A 24,042-nucleotide genomic window follows, 5' to 3' on the forward strand; every position below is an offset into this window, starting at 1 on the left:
GGATTCTCATGAGCACTGGATGAGTCTTCTTCCCCATCACAGGTCCCTGAGACAGGTACCAAACTCAGGCTGAGAGGCAGCCTCTCTAGAAGTATCCAGATACCCTAATTAATACACAAGACTGATTTGCTAGGAAATATCTCATGGCTCAACCATTGCATACCGTGACTGAGTACCTGAATTTTTCAATGGTCATCAATTCAGCCTGTCCAGATTATGCGTACCAAAAATATCCCATATTGCTGGTATTATTCAATTTCAGCGAAAAATTGGTCCAAAGTCAATATTATGAGAACAAAACTCTGAACATCACATTAGCTGTGATCAGCAAGTTTCTCTGGGGTGAAAGGGTTTTGGGATTTTTTTTTTCTGTTTTTAAAAATAAAACCCATGTAAGCCTTCTTTTTTTGTTTTGATTTGTTTTGTTACTTCTCTCCAATAGCTACTTTTTGAGCCTGCATTTCCTTCCAAGAGCAGGAAGGCTGAAAAATAATTATCAAAGATTAAGAAAAGATATCATTGCTCTTGGTTCTCCATATTTTAACTTTTTCAATGCTCTAGACTATTTGCAGCACATGAAATTCTATTAATTTGTAAAAGATAAATATTTTTACACTTATTACAAAGCATGTTAATTTAATAAGATACCAGTATTTAGCTCTGTATGGATAAACATATTATTGCTTCAGATCTTAAAAATGACATTTTTAAGAAAATTAAAAATAGAACTATAATATTATCCAAGAATTCCATATATATGTCCAAAAAAACTGAAAACAGAATTCCAATAGAAATTTGCTTATCCATGTCCTCCATTCTGTGTTATTTATTATATCTGAAAAATAGAAGCAACCCAAGTGTCTACTAGTAGATGAATGCATAAACAAATATGATGAGACGTATAGTGGAATATTATTCAGCCTTATAAAGGGAAGAAATTCAAGAACTTCTGGACCATGCAGGCAAAAGTGAAGGAATACGATCTGTTGTAACACCAATAGAACCTCTTACCTGTGATTCTAGAGCATATCTAAAAATATATAAATTTTTAAAAAGAAATTCTAACACATGATATCACATGGATGACCCTTGAGGGTTATTGTACTGAGGGAAATAAGCCAGTCACAAAAGTACAAGTACAGTATGACTCACTCCTATGAGATTCCCAGAGAAGTTGACTTCATAGCGTCAGAAAGCACAATGGTGACCAGGGGAGGCCTGAGAGGTTTCTGTTCTAATGGGTATAAAGTGTCGGTTTTGCAAAATGAAAAATGTCTCTGGAGACAGAGGGTGGTAATGGCTGTACAATGACATTAATGAATTTAATGAACACTTAAAAATAAGCAAAACAGTAAATTTTGGTATGCATATTTACTATAATCTTACAGGAATTTTTAAATAAAGGTTGTAAGACACAATTTAAAATTACCAATGAAATGACTCAATATCTAAGCAGGCCTCAATATTTTCTGTCACCAAGTGTGTTACTTATTTTATATGACAACACTTTATTATAGTACTTCCCATATTTCAGATATTGTGCCAAGCACAACTAAATTGGGTCTTTGTGCTCATCCTACAAGGTAGATGCTGTTATGAGTCCCATTTTATAAAAGAGGATCCAAGCAAAGACACCTGCCAGTTCTATTTAGGACGGTTAGCCAAAATTTACACTCACCAAGTAGATCTTTCAAAACATTAATTCTACTTGGATTTTGTAGAATTTATCATGTTGATAAGGCTAAAACATATCAGAACTTGTTTTGATCCTTGGAAGAAATATAAAGAGAATTCAGCCAGGAAATATTACCTGAAAATTCCTCAGAAATAATGACGATTTTATGACAGTTAGATCCTCTCTCAAATCTCTGGTATGACTGGTGCTTTTTTGTAAAGCAGCTAGCAATAATATTCATTATTGTAAATGCATGGTATATGTATAAAATGTTCTTTATAGCTAGGAAAAACAATATTAGAAGAAATTGAGTAAAAGCACATCAACTTTGATACACGCAATGTTAAATTTTTATTTTCTCAAATGTAGACTGTGCCATTTTATTTTTAGAGAATTCTGTCTGTGCATTCCAATTGCTAACAAGTGTGCCAACAACTGCTGTCTGCACTTAAAAACTGCTTTTCAGCTTTGGATCTTGCTGTAAGCTTTATAAATCATGATTCTAATCATCGTATTATGTGACATTGTTATGTTATAAACTCTCAGGCGCTTCCACTGGTGTGCAATTAGACCTTTATTCCACCCACAGATATCAAACTAAGGCATGGAGAAGGGAAAATGTCTTCTTTTACCTGTCCAGCAAGTAAAAAGGGGTTGGGAACTATGAGCAACTCTCCAGGAAAAGCAGAGGGTGCAGGAACTCAGAGGTTCCTTGAAGCAAAGATTAGAGGTTCCTGCAGCCAAAGTAACAATGTCTTTCACAGAGGAACATCAAAAACTTATAGAAATGAGCTAGCATGCATCCTAGAGCCCTGGATGAGCCATGTCTACTTCTGAGAGCCCAAACCCAAGTAAAAGCCTACTGTGGGCCCAAAGGACTCTAAACCTGAAAAGGAAAACATTCTCAACAAAATGTCCTGTTCTTAGGGTCAATCAAAAGAGAAAAATTAACAAGAAAAATGCAGTTCTGTAAAGGTTTAGTGAGTGAAGTGAATCTTATACTCACCTTGTGGAATATATCACTTCTAAATGGCATGGATTTTGCCAAAGCCTTGGATGTTGCTATTTTTATTTCTGATAATATATAATTTGCATTGGACTTTGACAAAGGAACTGGGCCAGGCTAATGTGATTCCTTTGCTTACAGATTGTGGGTTGAATGTACACAAGCAGTGTTCCAAGCATGTTCCCAACGACTGCCAGCCTGATCTCAAGAGGATCAAGAAGGTGTACTGTTGTGACCTCACCACTCTCGTGAAAGCTCACAACACTCAGAGACCCATGGTGGTTGACATATGCATTCGGGAAATTGAAGCAAGAGGTTTGGAAAATACTCCCTACTACAGTATTACAGTATTTGTGGTTTCTTTTCATTATTGCCAAAAAACTGACTCACAGTAATACTCTTGTTGGGAAAATGACCTATATACACATAAATAAGCACACAGAGGTTGACTGAATCCCTTCAGCAGTATCAGCTTTCATTTCCTAAATGTTTACTGAGTAATTGCATATGTACCAGACACAAAGGATATAAATGTCACCATTCTCAACTTAAGGAAATTCTACTATAGTGTGGAAATCAGAAGAGCAAATTAATATATATTGTGGGTACACATATCCGAACACTGTGAAATCACAAAGGAAGATATTTTATCTTAGCTGAGGACAATTAAGGTTAAGATGGGGTCAGGTTTGAATTGGTCTTAAAATGTGCTTCTATTAAATAATTTAAAATTATTGATAACACAAGTTATCTACCATATAAAAATTCACCCCTAATTTTGTTCTGTTTATTTGAGATGCACAGTTAAAAGAGTATAAAGATCAATGCATGAAAAACCAAGGTGGCAAGGAAGGTAGAAACATTTCCCCCTTCCAAAAAAAGATACTTTGTATTACCTTTTCTTTAGTTTCTTTTTTTTTTTTAATTTGGCAATTTTTCATCATCAAATGTCCAATGACACACATCTGTCTGGGGAGAGCTTGGATTGCAGGCTGTAGCTTGTGTAATTGACCCATAATTATTTTATATTTTGCTATTATTGGTCTAAGTTGGCTTAATACATTCCACAGGTATTTACCCACTAGCCAGCTCTCTTATTCTTTCCAAAACAAAACAAAGGGGGATGTCATAGCTTGTTATCTCAAGCTTTGTTATCTCAAGATAGGAAATGACTTTATCTGTAGCATGAAAGCCAAAGTGACTTGTTCACAGAGGGATGACTCACGTGACCTCACATTGTAAAAAATGGCTTCCATAGTGAAAAGAAAGGAACTGGGTGGATGCTTTGGATCTGGTGAAGGAACTGATGGAAAGGCTAACTAGCTTAGAAGAATGGAGAGGTGTCCCAACTCTGGATGAGGGGTTAGGACAAGTGTGGCCTGGGGCCCAGCTGTTTGGGAAACACTGCAGTTAGGGAGGATAGCTAAGGACAAGAACCATGCTGCACTGGTAAATATTGAATACAGTAGCACAACTATAGAATAGACTGAATAGCACAACTCAGAGCTAATGCCAAAGGAGTCACATAGCAAAGGGACTGTAGTTACAGACATTAGAGGACCAAGCATGCAAGTAGAACCTAGTAATCAGCTGGGAAAAAAGTCACCTGACCCATTCTCAGCTGCACGGCACCACTGCCAACGTGACCTCAAGCAAGTTACTTACTCTGCTTCAGTTTATCTGTTCCCTCATCTGTAAAGTGGAAGAAATTGTACCTTAGAAAGTAGTTGTGAGGATTAAAATAAATGGACATGTACAAATGACCTCGAACAGTGCCAAATATACAGGGCTTGACCTGCTCTTTTCCAACTTTTCTTGGAATAACCAGCTTCCCTAACTCCATCTCCAGATCTGTCTGAATAGCCAATAAGTTTCATTACTGTCCCAGAAACCTTGAATAATAGTGTCTTCAGTAAGATAAAAATTGCCCATAAGATAGAGATCTATTTATTTCCTGTGGCAATCCAGGTACCCGGAGGCAGCCCAGGGCTAGTGAGCAGCTCCCCAATGCCAGACACCCAGGCCCTGCAACTTGTTCCTTGTCATGCTTGAGGGCTGCCCTCATCTGTAGGACTGCCACCATCCTGTCTGAACTGCAACCAATGAAAAGAGGAAAAGTACAAGCTCTTCCCTTTGAGGCTAAAGTGCAGAGGCTGAACCCCCTGTGTGCCCCCCGTAACTACCGTGGCGGCACCTCTATCAGTACGTCCTCTCACTTTGCTGAAAGGAACCTTTATGTAGCACTATCTAGAAAAGGTGACACCAGGTTTTATCTTGTGGACTCCCTTCTGGTGATCATTAGTGGCTACCTGGACAACTGGTCTTCAGAAAACCAGCTGATATCAACTAAGAGCATCTGTCATGGCCAAAGGACAGATGGGGAACAGTGCCCAACATGCATTTGTTGTCTTTGATGCAAACTCATGCAAAGCCTTGCATTCAGCAAATAGTACACATTCAATAAATATTTAGAAAATTTGAATAAAAATAAACAGAAATATGTTAGTTATCAAGAGTTTTACAGACTCTACTGATGGAACAATAGAAACTCTTTGCTTATTTTTGTTATAGCTGCAGTTCTGATAGCAGTTAGTTTTTGATATACAAGGTCTGAACCCTGATTCTGCATTCCTTCTGATATTGTTTATTTTGTGTGTGTTTATGTGTGTGTGTGAATATGATTATGATAGGTTTAGGACATATCTTAATAAATCAGTAAGCTTGAGAAGCTAAAACTAAGTCCTTTTTAGCCTAAATATACAATGATCAAGTTTCTAGTATCAGTACATAGAACTGTATTTTTCTACATGTGTTTGATCAAAGCCATAACAATTAAATCAATCCTACTGACTTATTTAGCTTATTGTTTATTGTTACTCCTAAAAGCTATAAAACTTGGATTTTTCCAGTTCATTACATACATGTACCTAGCACAGTGCCTCATACAATAGAAACCATGGCTTCAGAAAATGGAAAGTGGCTACCCCCACAGTGAAATGGACACCCAGCAATCTGATGAACAAATGAAGTAGGGGCTGTGATTAATGAGAATCTTAAATATGGGGTTCCTTGGCAAAACCAGGCAAGATGATCAGCTCTCCATCAAGATCTCCACCCCTAACAAGCAAATAAAGACAGGCTCATGTGGAAACTGGGACTGACGAGTCCAAGTTCTGACGCAAGAGTGTGTGATGTATAAGATCACTAATGATGTTTTCTCATTTCCTGATTGCACATAGTGCAGATGTGATGTTGGAATCTTTTATTAGATGTTGCAGGAAACTGAAGTTGAAGTCTCCTGCTCTGTTTCCCTCCCTCCCTCTGCCCCACAGGACTGAAGTCGGAAGGCCTGTACAGAGTCTCCGGATTCACAGAACACATCGAAGATGTCAAGATGGCATTTGACAGAGGTAAGCATGTGCCTTCTTGAATGCCATCTAACTTACCCTCAGCAGCCTCTGTTGGACTCAGACTTCATTTATGGTGAGAACAGGCTTTCAGAGCTACTGAGAGTTTCAAAAATCTGAGGAATGATGCTTTAAAAATCTCTCAGTTCTGCCTCTGGGAGACGTGTTTCCTTAGATGGTGCAGACAGGTAGCCACATGAAGAAGTCAGCTTATATACTGTGCGAATGGGCAGCTAGTCCACATGGTACCAGTGCACCCTTCTGCATCCCCATCTCAGGATCCCACTGATGACTGTTCTCAAAGCTCCAAAGCAGGAAGCAGAGTGCTGGTGAGTCCTCACTGTAAAGGAGGGGAAGTCAGTGGAGTTCAGTTGTGATTGTGACTCATAGTCTCCAGTGTGTATTATCTCCTAGTTATCACTAGTTCAGTTATTAGCCAACCAGTACATAGATCACCATTCTCAGGGCTCATTCAACAAAGCAGGACAAGCCCAAGAATCTGTGTTTCTAATGAGAAATCCAAATCTCCCTGGTGCCCTAGCTTTCTGGATGGAGTCTCCCTGGGTAACATGTATACAAGTCTTGGATGATTTGGCCCTGTCAGTCTGGTCAGATTCTCTCCAGTTCCTCCTCCCTACTAGTCTTTATACTCCAATGCTCCTGAAATACATCTTATCTGTTGTACTTTGGCTCACATTGTCCTGACCATCAGGAATGTGTACCTGTTTTTGCCTGGTCAACATTTTTATACTGGGGACTGAATGTTTTGTCTTTCATGAGGTTTCTTTGATCACTCCAAGCTGATCTGCGAGCTCTGATTCATTGGCCTGTGCCCTCTGTGTTTGTCACCTGGCTCCATCCCATTTCCTTGTAATTGCTAAGTTGCGTGTCTTACTCCGAATCTAATTAGAACTATTCAAAGGTGGTGTCTCTTTTCTTCTTTGATTTACAAGGGAGTTACATAGTATGTAGTAGATTCTCAATAAATACTTGCTAAATGTGTAAATATGACATGTCTACTATGCTTTTACTGTGTTTCTATATATCCATGGTTTTATCTTCAAAACCAAATTTGCTAAGACATTTGTTCTTTTAATTCTCCACACAAAAGATGCTGATGGTCTTCATACGGTTGAAACTTTTTATCCAAAATAATTCATAGTCTATGATAGTTCAAATGGATTGGTATTTACTAATGGCAAAATCAAAAATCAAAAATGTCTTGAGAATTATTATTTTTAAAATAGTAAGAAATATAACCTACCTATAAATGAGAAAAGTTTAAAGTTTCCCAGATTGAAGTCCTCCAGGACAGGGGAGAAAGAGTAAAATTCAGAAATAACTTCAATGACCCTAAAAAACATAGTAGAAATTGAAAGTGTTCAATAATTATTTTGTTCATGTGACCTTCAAACCCAAGGCTGAAGAATGTTATTGAAAATGTAGTAGATCTTTGATGCTTTCTTAAAATTTTCAGAAAGCTGTTATTCTGAGTCTTTATGTCTGTCATGTGAATTATGCAGCTAAATTTCTATTTGGCAAATTACCAAGGAACTATTTCTTGTCTATTCCATTGCCTTTGTGACTGCCTGTACCTGAGACCCTATCCCTCCCTCACCAAACTTCTTTTATTTCCTGTATCTCAATATCATTAGAAGTCAAAAGAGTTAGCTGAAACTTGTCAGATAACACTTCCTGCTGGGTGGGAAAGGTAGTACTCTTTCTGTGCATGCTTCAACTTGGTGAAAAAAGGTCCTAACTAGAACTTGGATCAATGATTTTTTCAGATGGAGAAAAGGCAGATATATCTGCCAACATCTATCCTGACATAAACATCATCACTGGAGCTCTGAAACTGTACTTCAGGGACTTACCTATCCCTGTCATCACTTATGATACCTATTCCAAATTTATAGAAGCAGCAAGTAAGTATGAAACACTAATTTTTCATTTTCATTAAACATTTCAGTACCATGTTTTCAATCTTAAGAAATTTGAAACTCACAACAGTTTAATTTATTGCATGAGCACTTGTTTTGTCAAGCAAGGGCACAGTGGTGTAGTCATCAGAAAGCCAGCAGAGCGCCCCAGCAGAGCTGAACTGATGCTAAGCCAGCTCTGTGCACAGAAGTCGGGTACCAGACAGTTTCATGTCTCTTTATTGCTCTCCATATGCAGACAACAAGCTCAACCGGCCCTAGTCTGCTGTTTATTAAAAGTGTGAATATTTTTATAGTAAGAAATTATATGTTCCCCCAAGGTGAGCTGTGTAGATTAACTACTTTCATCTATCAAGCACAATCACTGTGAATTCATTCAGGTTACAGCCAAATCTCGCCAGTAATGCTATTTAAAATTAATAGAAGGCCAAAGATACTGTGTCAAGTTCTATATGAGGACCTCTCACCAGTGTCTTCTAGTTTATTTTTCTCCTGTGTCAAGTTCTATATGAGGACCTCTCACCAGTGTCTTCTAGTTTATTTTTCTGGTCTACCCCCTGAGGCAAATGTTACAACTGGATTTTATACAGGAGAAAAGCCAGATGTGGAGAGCTGAGCTCACAAGCCTGGGAATGGACCATCAGCCACAGTTATTCATTCAGTGTTCACCAAGTAGGTTCACTACTGTGAGCAGAGTGTCCCAGGCAGGCTTCCAGCAGAAGAGACCACTCTTTCCCCAGGAAAAGATAATGATAAGGAAGGAGAGATTCTGATCCTGAGATGCAGGCTGCAGAAGTAAAGCTCACTTTGAGAAACTTAAATTTTAGGATTTTTTTTTTAATGTATAGGTATAGATATGCTAATGAGCTGTCTGGTTGGAGGAAACAAGGGTGAGTTGGGATTTGTGTATGACACGTTTTCCACATGAGCTATGGCCCTGCTCCCTGGTGAGAATATTCCTTCCTGGATTCTCGTAGCTCTAGGTGGACAAGGTTCCAACAGTTTGGTACCTTCCACCCCAAGGGAAATAGCTGGAGGGTTTTCCTTTAGTATGTGCCAGTAGCTATCAGAGACCCCAGATTCAGATGCATGCACTCTTCCTGCCATTGTTAACATGCCTGGTATGTTTTCTAACCTGGACTGACCAGCACGTTAGTGACAAGCACTTTCAATGCAGACTGAGTTTGCCAGCCTGCCCGCCAAAGTCCTTGCATTGCAGAGTGTGTTTGGTTATGGAAACTTTCCAGGGAAGGACTTATTTGACAGTGTTAGCAGCACATGCCACCATATGTAGTAGAATTAACAGTAGAGCTTATGATAGTGAGCGCGCCAGCAAATCCAATATTCAGAAGACAGAAAGAGCACACACAGACTGTGCGTGTGCTCATTCACTGTAAGCATTCTGCTACGGTGCCAGTTCCCAAAAGGCAGCAGCTTCCAGTTACCCACATCATGGAAACACAATAAGCACACAGTACTTAGCTTTAGACTCTTGCCTTTCTGAATATGGCAAGATGCAAGATAACCTCTATTTATTTTAGCAAAATAGTACCTAAAATTGCATGAATTTACTAGACTGTCCTCATTCAAGACACAAGAGACACGGCTACTTCTCTGCAGTTCTAATATCACAGCTCTGTGCTAATATCTGTTCTATATGATCTTCACAGAAATTTCCAATGCAGATGAGAGGCTGGAAGCAGTCCATGAAGTACTGATGTTACTGCCTCCCGCTCACTATGAGACTCTGCGCTACCTAATGATCCATCTCAAAAAGTAAGCAACTCCTCACCTACTGATCTGCCCCTCAGCTGCCCCTGGGGCAGTTAATGCACGAGGAAAAGTTGACTTCAGAATGGGAAGACACTTTATTTAAAGTGGACTGTGCTGCCTTCCTGGGCCTGTCCCAGTCACAGCTGCTAGAATGCTTACGCCATGCTGAGAACTGCCTCATTCATTTGCCATGGGATGTGGGTATTAATATAGGCCTGCACCAAAGGAAGTTGAATATCTAATCCAAAGAAATCGAACCAAGTGTGAACCTAGAGTCCACACTCTTATGTAAACCACCATACTCCATACCGCACCTGCCCATGTGTTCTTATCTTCCTCTTGCTGTTTACCCCAGTCTCAGACTCCTGGGCCTATGATCTATTGTTTTCTTGATGTATGAGTTCTCTGTCTCCAAAGAACAAACTGCTCCCAAGCTTTGTGGCTTAACACAATAAGTATGTAGTATCTCCCTCAACCATGGGCCAGGAATCAAGTTGTAGCTTAGCAGTGGCTTCTGTTCAAGGTCCCTCATGAAATCTACCAGGCTGAAATCACATCTGAAGACTTTGTGGAAGGGAATTTCCCCTTCTAAATTAACTCACTGGTGGTCGGCAGGGTTCAGTCCTTGCAGACTGTTATCCTGAGGCCAGCTTCCTCTTTGGCTGATGCTGGAGGGTGTCCCCAGTTGTTTACCATGCAGGTGTACCACCAGCAGCACAGGCAGCACACAAAATAGCAGCTGGCTTCCCTCAAGGGGAGAAAGCAGGAGGGTCCCAGAGCAAAGGCTGTTTTTTAGGAAGTTACATCCTATGGCTTTTGCTGATTTATGTGTTCAAAGCCAGTTGCTAGGCCCAGACCTTAGAGAAGGCAAGGACTGTGGGGGCCTTCTGAGAGAATATCTACCTTAGTAAGTTATCTAGGTGGACCACGTCGGGCAGAGGTGGAGACTTTGGGATATTTACAACATACGAGGACTCTTGGCTCTAGACTCCTCCCTAAACAGTGGATCCCTTTCCTTGCTGTGCATTTGTAATGAGATTGATGAGTTGGTCTTTGAATGTTGGAGAAATCAATGCATGCCTGTGTGTCTTTCTGTGTTTCTGGAATATGCAAGGCAAAAATCTATTCTTGGATAAAATGAACCAAAAGTTGTCTGTTTTGTACAAATTACAGATCTATTCAGTAGGCAAACAGAAGCAAGTTAATGCTGTAGAAACACTGAGTTTGGGGATTTTACTGTTCTGCCTTGTTATGAGTGTTGCTCAGACCAGTGATCAGAGATACTAACATATAGCTCACTTTGATTAATCTATTTAATATAAGAGTAAAGTTCAAGTAATTTTCAAACAAGTAATAGACAGTGAGTAGTACACTAAGCTTTTAATTAGTGGTAAATTACTTATTTCTTTGTGATTCATGTCCAGTTGTTGCAATTTGGGAGGCAAAGTACCTCATCTGAGAGATGCCAGTATTTTTTTCTAATGAATTTGTAAATGGCAATAATTTCATGTTGCTATTGTGAATTTTCTAGTGATGTTTTGTCAGATGTGTTATCTGACTTGATAGGAAAAAGTAGGCATTTAATAGTAAAGAATGTCCTCTTTTCTACCTTCCTCTTAGCTTTGCAGCATGAAAATGACTCAAACTGAATTGACCTTCCTACAATAATACTAAGTGACAAATCCTTATTAGCTCTCAGGGAATAGGCAGCCTTTGTGTAAGACCGAAATACATTTTAATTGTCTTTAGCTCTTTGGAGAATCTGTACTTCTTAGATTTATGATGAGCTTTCTAAATTCCCGAAAATCTGAGAGATAACTATTTTATTCTACCAGAAAAGTAGTAAGCCAGCTTAGGAGCTTGGACTTCATTCTTAAAGTCTCTTTAGTTTTTGTCTGGCAATTGAAAAGATGATTTTTAATTCCAACAATAACTACTGCTCCGGAACTCATCCTAGGGTAACAGGAAATAATGTCCAACTGCTTTCCCATCTGGCCACATCCCAGCAATTCTCCTGTCCCCTCATAACTGCCCGGCTCCTTCTTATCACACCTCATGGCAGCCCGTTCTGTAAGCAGCCTTTCTCATCTACAGCCAGCCCTGCCAGCAGTCAGGGGACCCACTCTAAGCTTCCCACTTCCTAGCTTGCAGACCAAGAAGAAGCAATGTGGAAAAAAAATACTTCTAGGTAAAACTTATGATGGCACCCTAGGTCAGCTAGTAATCTTCTGTGACTTCAAACTGATGTCCCTTATGATAATCCATGTTTATTTAGTGAGGAGGACTGGTTATCTAATTTTTAAAATTGTATCCGTACTAGATTTACATAAGGCAAGTCACCAATTTTAAAAGAAAGCCAAGTCAGAAAATAACCCTTTTTTAAAAAAAAACCTTTCTGCCATTCTGATCTCAAGTTACTTTTTTAAATTCCTGAGCCAGTGATGGTCTTCAGTCTTAAATGTGTAGTTAGTGTATAAATTCACCTACAAATCTACACAATGTCTCTGTGTATCTGTGTCTGTTTTTCAGAGTTACTATGAATGAAAAGGACAATTTAATGAATGCAGAAAACCTGGGAATTGTGTTTGGGCCCACCCTGATGAGACCACCCGAGGACAGCACACTTACAACCCTCCACGACATGCGGTACCAAAAGCTGATTGTGCAGATTTTGATAGAAAACGAAGATGTTTTGTTTTAATTCAACAGGGAATGAGCTGAATGGCCCCAGCCCCAGCCTAGCTGATAAAGCTAAAGAAATAAAAACAGTTCTTACACTTGATTTGTTTCTCAAACAAGTGACAGAATTTGCTGGACCACGGTGGATTGCAGAGTTGGGTACTGTGTCTCATAGACACGCCCTCCTCCACACGAGAACAGGGTGGGGGTGAGAGAGCCCCAACCTCGGGTCTTTTGCTGTGCCTCGTATGTATGTCTGTTTTGCTGGAAGAGTGATTAATAAATTTTTCTTTAACTTATTAAAAACAATATAGACCTTCAAGTTTCAATCTCATCAGTAATAAAAGGGAACTTAATTCATAAAGGTACTTGATACAGTTATACATTTTCCACTTACAGAAAGAAGACAGTTCTATATGTTAAATGTTAAATGAAACCTATATTGTAAAATGTATTTTTATTTTAGCTGCAAGACTGTTATTTTATTTTAGCAAACAGAACTCAATGCAGTGCATTGACTATTACCCTATGTAGCTCTTCCTGCAGTCTTTCTGTGATGCCCTGGATATTTGACCACAAATGCAGTATTATCTTGACATACCTCTGTCTTTATTAGTACTTTTCAATGAGATTTCACTGCCACATATGCTCCTGCTTTTGATAGTTTTTGCTCTTTAGAACTGGCATTCAGCTATCAACGTAGTATAGGTTTATAACAATTACAAGGTGGTCTGAAACATTCACAAATTTTCTTTCTATAAAACTTTTGTGAATTTCCAACACATATTATGGAATTGGTCACTGCTTTCTCATGTAACAACTGTGTAACCCAAAACATGCAGAATGTGATCATTTTGTGTAAAATGGTCTTGAGGACACTGGATACATCTGGACCATGAAAAGAATCAGCACTTTTCCATTTTTCAGCTAAACCCTCCAAATTCATGTTAATTGCAGATTGAATTTTGGACACATTCATGTATTGACAGAAAGTGACCCTGCAGAATAATGTTTAGCTTTTTTTATTTTCGTTTCATAAACAAACCTATTTTTAAAAGAATGAGTAAGGTTGGTTTTTGCTAAATACGTGTTCATTCTTGAAAAAAGTTACTTCTATATGGAAAATAAGTTCGTATGATTTTATTACCTGAGTTTCATCCTGTTGATTATATTTATCTCAGCATGAGCCTTTCGCACCAAGATTTCTATATTTTGTAACATAGTTAAAATATTTAAAACATCAAAAACTGTAAATCTAGATTTTTTAAGAATCCAACCGCGATCTTTCCCTAATTGTCTGAGATGAGTCATGTAATTACCCACAAGTCTTGTTTTGGAGTGACCAGAAGAGATGTGCTGTGTGATGTGGTGTGTGGGAGGAGGTGCACAGCCTGGCTGTCATCCTGGGAAGTCCCCAGGGCCCCGAAGATGGACTCTGTTGTCAACTGGAGGTCAGCGGCGTTCAGCCTGCTCCCTGCTCCTGGCCTTCCTCCCAACTGTACAGATTTGTTTGTTGTAGCTTATGTACTTCTTGATACTGTCAAAAAAATTATCTGGAAATGGTTTTATTTTGTGAAGTGAATAATACTTTGTAATTTATGATAGTGTACATGGAAGGAAAAACATTACATGTATTAAATTCTTCTGTCTATCATTTTGGAGTATGTTCACAGGATTGTTGTCTACAGATGGCATGGGGAGAATCTTTAAAATCTTGTTTTCAGGGAGATTTGACAACAAGTTTTCTATCATTGACAAGCCACAGGACAAAGCAAAATTAGCCCATCGCATCCCTATCTCATGGGCCCACACCTCCACCAGCTTCTTTCTAGAGAATCTACTTTGAGGTTATAAGAGTCTAAGGTCAAACTTCACCTTCTAGAAGGCAAGTTGCACTTGTGCCCTCCATGGAGATGAAAGGAGTTTAGAGAGAATCACCCTTGGATGCTTAGAGGAGCAAAAAAAGATCCTGAATTCAGAAACTCCCAAGCTGGAGTTCTAGACCTGCCTGTTACCAGCTGCACATGACTTTCAGAATGAGCCGGCTTATTTGAAAAAGCAGGGATAACATTTTAAATGAAATTGCTATCTAAAGCAATCAGTAAACAGTTATTTCCCATTATTTCAAAAGTAATAACTTAAAAGGGGAAAGGATATAACATGTGGATGGGTTAAAAGAATTAGAAGACAAGGATTTGTCTCTACTTACATCCAAGTCCAAACTTAGTAGAGGATATTATGTGACAAGGCTCCATAATGTGTGATGAGGTTCAGTTGACCCCTTTTTTCAAATGTGAGTCCAGCACTTAAGTTGTCTGCCTTGCTTTCATCTGAAGCCTTCTCACTCATGGCTATCTCTGCACCATCTGGAAGCCTGTCATAGCTTCCCCTGGCTTGACATCCCTGTTGCTGGAGTCACTTGGATAGACCATAGTTTCTAGGAACCTACAGTTAGATTGTTCACAAGTGATTGGGGCATGTGGGACAGCGGCATGATAGGTGGGAGAATGGGAGGACACAGCTTTTCTTTCTCCATTAATTTAAAAGGACGTTTCAGAGGAAGGGGAGGTGAATCTAAGAAGGCTTGTAGAGACAGCATTGGGGAGAAACATGCCACACACGTGAAGGCTTCCTGGGTTGTCCCCACTCTGCTGAAAACCCAATTCAGGTGACTTATAAATTCCCATGCTCTAAACAATCCCCAATTTATAGCCAGTCTTCATTTTAAAAACGTAAGTCGGTAATTCTCAACTAATATTTGTCAAGCATATATTAATAGGCCAGACGCTAAATACTTTGAAGGCGTAGATAAGGCTTATCTCATGAGAAGAACCTGGTAGAAAAAACTGCTCACGTTAAGGCTGGGTTCTAATTCTAGGTTCTAATATAAGGGGAATGTGAGCTACTAATATTTTCCTTTTAAATAGACTTTTAATTGTGGAATGGATTTATATTTGCAGAAAAGCTACAAAGAAACTACAGATTGTTCCTACATACTCCTTAGCCAGTTTTCCCTAAAGCTAACATCTTACATATTCACAGAATATTTGTCAAAGCTGAGAAATAAGCGTTGAAACTTTACGCTAAATTCTAACTTTACATAGATTCCATGGGTGTTTTTACTAATAACTTTTTTTTAGCACTAATGGATGTCGGGGGAAGATTACACAATCTGATTTACACTTATGAAAGATGACTTACTTGATTATAGATCCAGCAAAGAACATGTGAACAGCTGGAGAGTAGTGAGAATAATGTAGGCAATCAGTTAAATAAACACCCCTGTGAGCCTGAGATGGGGGTAGCCTAGACTGGGTGGTAGCAAGGCGGAGATAAGTAGAACTGGGTTTTGTTTAGGAAAGAAAATTGAAAAGGACAGGTTATAGCTTGGATTAAGAAATCCAGGATGGGTCTCAGATTGCTTAATTTGACAACTGTGCAGTATTTACTGAAAGGAAGAATATAAGCAGGACATCTGGTTATTGGGAAGGGACAGAGGATGCGGGAAAGTTTAGACATGATTAAAGGAAGATATTGAAATTTCCAAGCAGGGTCGTTTCCTGAGAATTGGGCTGGAGACATGGATTTGGGAGTGAATCACTAGAGATAGTAATTGAAAACATGGGGTTGAGTAAGAGTACTCAAGGAGACTGACAGAAATGTGGGGGAGGCCACACTCAGAGTTCTCTGGAGCACTGACACTCAAGGGAGAGGAAGAAAGGAGGAAAAGATAAATGTGGCCCACTGGAAGGTACTAAAATATAGACAATCTCATGAGCGCAGTTCAGAAAGTCTTTCCCACCTTCTAGTTTGCTTCACAATATCCTGTTACATTTTTTTTATTTAAATTTATTTTGCTAAGTTTACAGCATCATGTCAGACCTTGTACTTTGGAGGTCTGTGATTGGTTAGATGCTTTATAGATGCAAATAGGCTATGTCTGAATTCTCTGTCTCCCTGAAGTTCCTTTATGAAACCTAATCCCCAGTGTAATGGGGATTTGTTCAGATTTTCAGAAGCTGCACAGAATATTTTATACCCATCCAATCCTCCCTCAGTCTTTCCACAGGTCCCAGCCCCGTAAGTCTAGTGCCAACTGTAATGTAATATTGTCCACATTATGAGTCTCATGAGGGACCTGCAACCAAGGTGCCTGATGAGCACGCCTTTCATTCTGCTGCTCTTCAAAATCTTTCTGTCTGCTATACTTCCATCACATTGAAAGAATTTTATAATTCAGAATAAATTAAAAGCTTTCATCTCATTCTGATCTGCTTTGCTCTCCACTCTACCTACCCCAGCTCATAGCTGGGACCGTACCTAGCACACAGTAGGCACCCCAAGCTTTTCTAAATTAATGGCATATTCCTTATACAAATAATGTCCCATTTTGATGAACGAATTCTGGAAGCAGGAGAATCTGGAAATACACATTTAGTCCCAGATGTCATTTGTAGCTGTGCCTAACATCTGAGCCCTTCAGTTGTTCTTGAAGATTTCTCCTTAAATAGAGGCTTTTCCTTGGAAACTAAACCTCCTTAAGTTATGTAGCCTTCACCATGTCCTTTCATCTCTTATCCAGTAGGAATGGTTAACCCTTAGAATGACCCAGTTTAGAGAACCTGAAGATCTAAGTCTCTAATTTAATAGCAGGATACACAGATAACAGATAACGGTAGCTTCATTGAGCTAGAATCAAGAGCAATGTTAACAGGAGGTTAGGTTCTGGGCCTGGTCAGTGTCCTGTTTAAATCCCAGCTCCATCACTTAATCACAGTATGTCTTTTGGAAAGTTACATTAATTTTTAAGCCTCACATTCCTTGACATGTAAATGAACCAATACAAGTTCTTATCCCATGATGCTATTGTGAGGGTTAAGACACTCTCAGGATAATGCTCACTATAGAGTTCAGGGGAACAGAATAAAGAAGCAAATGCTTTTCTGAAAAAAATAACATCTTGGAGAAGCATTTATGAGAATACATTAGCCATGAGTGTTCCTTCTTTCGATCTATAAGTCACCTCACTTATTGCTCTGTAGCAAGTGAAAAAGTTATAGGAGTTTAACAGTTTACATGGGCAGCCAATTAAAAACCAAACCACAGCTCTCACCACACTTAGAGCATGTGGTGAGAAGTCATCCTGTGGTTTGGAGCCCTGAGACCTGGTTCCATCACAGATGAGGCTTTTAAGATTTCTGAGCTTCGGGTTTCTCCCTTTTGAAACAGGAAAAGTAATGCCTGCTCAACTCATCAGTCACACGGGATTATCACTCAAGCAGAGGTGGAACGCTGCCCACACCCTGACACCCTCAGTATCACCCTTTTCCCATCTCCCTTCAATTGCACAAGGCCACAGGTGTGTGTACACCTCCACAGTTGCTTCTTACCCTACTTTCTCCTGGCCAATCACAGCCACGTTGGCTTGAAACACTATCTGTCCACACACCGGCATTATCCCCAAGATTCAGGAAGGACCTGGTGTCCTGTAACAAATCCCTTCTGCTTACACTGTCTCTCATCTATTACTGGCAAACAAGGCCCCCGATGAACACCTCTGACTGTCATTCAGCTCTTCAGAATCTTTATGTCTGCCATACTTGTGTCACATTGAAAGAATTTTAGAATTCAGAATAAATTAAAGGCTCTCACCTCATTCTCTTTTCCTCTTTCCCATTCATTGGCACATTTTAAACTGCTCCTACAGATGCCATGTTTTATAGGAATGGTACCAAACATAGGCCTCCGTTACTCCATGTTTGAGTTTTTCACCTCCTTTTGATGTATTGGAAATGTAGCCCTGTTCATTTATGTGGATCTACTTCATTTCAACCACCCTAAAATCTTTTCTTAGGTAACTTACCCTTTCTGCTAGCAAAGATGTTCAAGCATCTCCTTCTTTTCTAGTGATACTATCATTTCCATGAACATTCTCATTGAAGTTTGCATGTGCTAGAAATGGCATTGCATTGTTAGATGCTCTCTAAGGTGACTGTGCCAATTCATCTTCTCATCAGCAGTGTTCAAGGGTTCCTACTACTCCAAGTCCTTATCAACACTTGGCTTTCCCAGACTTGAATATTTTTGCTGGTTTCTTGGGATAAAATGATACATTGTGATTTAATTTGGACTTAATTGTGACTTTTATGATTTAATTCTCATTGAGTTTTCTATGAATTGTTCATTTATCAATTTACCATTTCTCTACGTCTACAAATATGTCAGAGTTCTTTATAAATTCAAATCTACTTCTTTAAATTCATTCCTGTTTCCATATTTTCTTCCTGTATAGGTAATCTTTCATTTATCATTTGTGCTCTACATATCATATTTGTAAAATTCAGCCTATCACTCAAATCATAGATACTCCTTGTTTTTTATGAAAGTATCCAAATTATACTTTTCACATTTATGCATAGAATTATGATGCAAAGTAGGGATTAATGTCGCTTACTCAATAGAGTTTTGCACTTTGATAATGTAGCCACTAACCACATATACCTATGGATCACTTAAAATGAGACTTGGCCAAATCCAGGTGGATATTAACTATAAGTGCATAAAATATATCCTGAATTTTCAAGACTTACTACTGAATAATATAAAATGCGTCTATAATTTTACAGTTATTACATGGTAAAGTAACATTGTAGATATTTGGTATTAAGCAAAATACATTGTTAAAATTTATTTAACTTGTTTCTTTTTACTCTCTAAAACATGGCTACTAGAAAGTTTTAAATGGAAAATATGACTGACATCATATTTCTATGATGGAATATATGTTTCATCTTTCTGGAAAGAGAGAGGAGTCTCCCAATTTGTCATAGATAGAATTTCCATCATTGCGTGGGCCTATCCTTGGATTCTCTGATCCGTCACCCATTTTACCTGCCTCTGTACCAATACCAGTCTTAAATTTTATGACTTTATAATGTCTTGAAATTATATTCCCTTTCTTGTTTCTTTGCTTCAAATTTTTCTGTGTTTTTAGTTGGTTGCTCTCCTATATATATTCCAAACCACCTAGTCTAGTCTTTCCATTCCCTCATCTAAACAAAATCTATTAGGATTTTAATAAAAATGGCATTTGATTTCCATGGGGGGGGGGATAAACATCTGCCTTCACACAAGTATGTTAGTGTTCTCCTTTTTTATTTTTTTTTTTTTGGCCTTTGTATTCATCAATAACATAATTTCCCATTCTCTTATAATTTCTCTATGCCTTTAAATATTTATTTCTATATTCTTTAATTCTTTATCATTTCTGTTGCAATTTGGAATAGATTAGATATTTCTAATACAGATTTTTGGGAGCTTGGTTTTTGTTTTTTGGGGTTTTGTTTTTTGTTTTTGGGGGGTGTTTTTTGGTTTTTTTGTACCAAGAATTGAACTCAGGGCTTCAAGCTTGCCAGGCAGGAGCTACACTGCTGAGCAACGTCCCCAGTCTTCTAACACAGATTATTACAGACATTAGGAATTCTGCTGATGTATATATATATGTTAATCTTATATCTAAATGCCTTATTTAATGCCCTTCTTTTTTTAAAATTTTATTTAAGGAGAAAAAAAACGGAGAAAGGGTACAAGTTATACAGAATTTCAGAAAAAATAAACAGTAGGAAATCACTAGTTAATAGATTACATATTGTCATCTTAGAAACAGTTGTTCAAGTTACAAAATTAAAGCATATAAAATGGACTGTCAAACAGTGAGACTGAAAATAGTTCCGCTCAGTGATCCAACAAAACTCAGTAATATGGTTATCTATCTTATACACTTAAATATACATGCAGTTATATCCTTTAGAGCACTTTCTTTTCCTCTCTTTTGTACAATGACAATTACACATTTCGGGTTTTATTACTCCCACAGTTCTTATTACTTCAAATGCCTTAATGCCCTTATGGAAGTGTTTTGTTTTGTTTTGTTTTTATTCTTTTTGTTTTGGGTGTGTGTAGGTGTGTGTGTGTGTGGTACTGGGAGTTGAACCCAGGGCCTTGTTCATGCTAGCAAGATCTCTACCACTGACTTACATCTCCAGCCCAATTTGTATAAATATCATCTTGCACTTCTGTATAATCCAGTTGCCTGCCCATATGGACCACACTGTCTTTTCTTTTCTAGGTTTCATCTTCCTCTTCTTCTTATCTCAAGAGATGATAGCAGTTATCCTAACTGGTTTTCCACTTTAATGAGAATAGAATTAAAGTTTCACCATTACATTTGAGATGTGTTGTGGTCTCTATGCTGGTGGTCCTCACATTTGGCTTATCAGAATGTCCTGGACAATGTCCTAAAAGAACTAAGACACCAGGTTTATTGGGAAAGAGCCTTGATCTGGTTATTTTCAACTTTCTCATCTGACTTAGTTACCTACCAAAGAATGAGAACCACCCTTCTACTCACATACCCTGTATGGTAACAAAGCTCCCTTCTTGTTCCTATGAGATCATTTTAAAAAACGAAAAATCATACATGGATGGCATTCTATTAAATGCCTTTTTCTGAAATCTCTAGATCACATTTTCTCCTTTCCCCATGAACATGGCATATTATATAAATAAATGCGTTAATGTGAAGCCATCTTTACACTCCTGGGGAATTTTTTACTTTGACATATATAGTATGTTTTCAAATATATTTAATCTGATACTTTTAAAATTGTGCTTCTAGCCATTTCTTTCCCTATTTTCAAATTTTGTATTGTGCTGGGTGTGAAGCTGCAAAAGTAGAGTACTTACCTAGCATGTGTAAGGCCCGAGCTCAGGCCCCAGCACGGCAAAAAAGGATTTTTATATCAATCTTCATTTATGAAATTGACCTATGACTATAGAACTGCATAGTCTTCTCTTTCTTTCCTCTGAAAGGGTTTTTATAAGGTTGACAAAGTAAACGAGGTGTGGTGCAGGCATCTATAAACCCAGCACTCAAATTGAAGGCCATGATTTCCAGGCCAGTCTGAGCTACATAGCAAGATCTTGTCAAAACTAAACAAAACAAAAGGATTGGTAACAGACTTAGTTTTAGATTCAGCTACAAGTGTCCAAAACCCAAATTGCAATAGGTTAAATAAAAGTTTACTTCTCTCTCATATAAAATTCCATGTGGGCGGGTGCAGAGGTACCAACTCCATATCGCCAGGGAACAGTTTCCGTCCTGTGGTTCTACTGGGGAGTCTCCTGCCTGAGCTTCCCTCACACAGCACTGCCTCCTCCTGCAGCCTTCAGTTACCTCTGTTCACCACCTTGGTGTCTGAAGGACCCTGCCAACATCTCCCAGCCCAGCTGGAGTCCTTCTCACATCCAAGGCCTCCAAGGTTGCTGAGGCCCACAGCGATAAACAGACCTCCGCCGCACCACTGGGAAAGGGCACCTTACTCTCTACAGCTATCTCTCTATACAGAAAACCCTTTGGCTGCAGACTCTTCGAGACCTACAAGATATCTGGGCTCCCTGTGTAAGGATTTACAGCACATTTTCAAAGTCCTGGAAACCCTACCAATCTTGGAGTTCCCATCACAAAGAAAACTGCCAAATTTTTCTCTAAAAATGAATGCTAGCACTTTTCTTCTTCATTGTTCTCTTTTTCCCCTTATTACATTCTCAAGATATGTGGTGAAGCAAGGATCACAAAAAATTGTTTGCATACTTTCTTAACATTCCGTTCGTAGTTAAACTAGCATCTCTTGTTCTCAATCTTTGGGATATTAGCTGAAATTTGGGTTAGAAATCAGGAAAGTCCCACTTAAACTCCTGAATGTATTACTTTTTAAATGAGGCTATATTACATTGACAATTGAAGAACAAGGGATTTTTAAACTAAATATCTAGACAGTTTGAAACAGGCTATTAGCTGCAGGAAATGACCAGAAATTCAGATTCACCTGCTAGATTACTATCTTCTAGTAAAGGCTATCAGATTGCTCAATTGTTCCAGATTTCATAATTTCATTAAAAGTGCAAATAACATTTACCCTCATTGGACTTGTTAAGCCACCAAAGTATAACTAACATATAATTGATATTATTCAATCATTTAAAAAGAATGTTTTCTATGCTTAGTAACATGGAAACATTTCACAGCGCTAACTTGAAAATGGTTCCCAATATTGGAAAATGATGAAACATGCAGACCATGACTCTATGTTGTTTTTAAAATGCTGCACAGTGTTTCTATTTCTTGCACTGTAAAGAGTTAAGCTAGTGGAGTCATGCTTCACTCGTCCGTTTCTCTTGCACACCCCAGTAGAGCATCAGCAAAGGCCTCTCGGCTTTATGAATGTCAGACTACACAGATGCATCTCGACTTATGATGGGGTTATGTCCTGATAAATCTATTGTAAGTAGAAAATATTGTAAGCAGGAAATTAATCTACTCTTCCGAACCTGCCAAGATCACAGTGCAGCAACACAACCCGCAGTGGAGAGCAGGTACTTCCCCTTGTGATTGTGGGGCGACTGGGAGCTGTGGCTTGCTGCTGCCACCTCACATCAGGAGAAAGGATATTCTGTATACTGTTAACTCAAGAAAGACACTAACTAAAATTTCAATGTTCAGTTTCTACTGAATGCCTCTACCTTTTGCCATTGTACCATTTATCATTGTAAAGTTAAAAACCTTTTGGTCAAATCATTGTAAGTTGAGAACAATCTATTCAAAACCTTGCCATTGTCACTATCTGCACTGCTACCATTCTGGTCTGAATCACTGTCATCTCTCCCTACACTTGTAAGGGCCCCCTAACTCACCTCCTTCACTCTCCTCAACTCTCCATCTCTTCCTTAAGAGTCTTTGTCAACAAAGTGGTTGAGGGATCCTGATAAAAATGTCAGATCATATCACTGCTGTGCCTAAGGGCCTCTAGTTATTTCCATATCCCACACCAATAAAGACCAAAGTGTTCACAGTAGAGCCCAAGACCTATAGACATGACTCCTCTGGATCCCTGTAAGTTCTCTGACTTCCGCTCCTGTGCCTGTGGCCTCACTCACTGCACTGCAGAGTATTCAGGTTTTACTGTTCTTTTTCAAATATGGCAGGGACACTCCTGCTGTGTGGGATCTTGGCCATTCCTTGCCTTCTTCCTGGAATACTCTCCCCTTACTTATCTGAATAACTGCATCCCTTTCCCTCATCAGGTCTGTTAACCAATGGGCTTGGAAACATCACTTGAAGCAGACTGGAATTCATCATGAACAGGATTTGCAGAAACAGGGCCCCGTTCTCTGGGTACCTACTAGGGAAGCATGTTGGGAAGGTGGATATTCTACTGGAGATGGACATGAAACTACTCCACGTTGCTGTGATTTTTATTTGGCAAAGATAATAGTAGCTGCTATAGTTTGGATGCTGGATCCCCCAAAAGCCCATGAGTTAAAGTCTTGATTCTCAGAGTGATGCTACTGGAAGGTAGTGGCCACTTTATGGGGTAGGGCCTAGTAGGCGATCCTTAAGTGGAGTAGAGGGTATGCCTTCAAAGGAAATCGTGGACCCCTAGCCCTTCCTCTTTCTCTGTTTTGCTTTCTTGCCATGAAGTCTGCAGTTTGCTTCTCCACTGC

General features: G+C 38.9%; 1 protein-coding gene across 6 annotated transcripts in view; it reads left to right on the forward strand.

Annotated features, from left to right (window-relative positions):
- Chn2 (chimerin 2) overlaps nucleotides 1–14,134 on the forward strand; it is a 270,609-nt gene extending 256,475 nt beyond the window's left edge. For all 6 annotated transcript variants that reach the window (XM_063239995.1, XM_063240007.1, XM_063239992.1 and 3 more), the window contains 5 exons: nucleotides 2,823–2,996; nucleotides 6,014–6,091; nucleotides 7,876–8,013; nucleotides 9,699–9,804; nucleotides 12,331–14,134. In XM_063239995.1, coding sequence (XP_063096065.1) covers nucleotides 2,823–2,996; nucleotides 6,014–6,091; nucleotides 7,876–8,013; nucleotides 9,699–9,804; nucleotides 12,331–12,502 — 668 coding nt within the window. In that variant the 3' untranslated portion in view covers nucleotides 12,503–14,134. The remainder of the gene's footprint in view (nucleotides 1–2,822; nucleotides 2,997–6,013; nucleotides 6,092–7,875; nucleotides 8,014–9,698; nucleotides 9,805–12,330) is intronic.
- Nucleotides 14,135–24,042: the final 9,908 nt, after the last annotated feature.

This window comes from Cavia porcellus, unplaced genomic scaffold (genome assembly GCF_034190915.1).
Source record: "Cavia porcellus strain 051 isolate PalLab524CR breed Dunkin Hartley unplaced genomic scaffold, mCavPor4.1 scaffold_2, whole genome shotgun sequence".
NCBI lineage: Eukaryota > Metazoa > Chordata > Mammalia > Rodentia > Caviidae > Cavia > Cavia porcellus.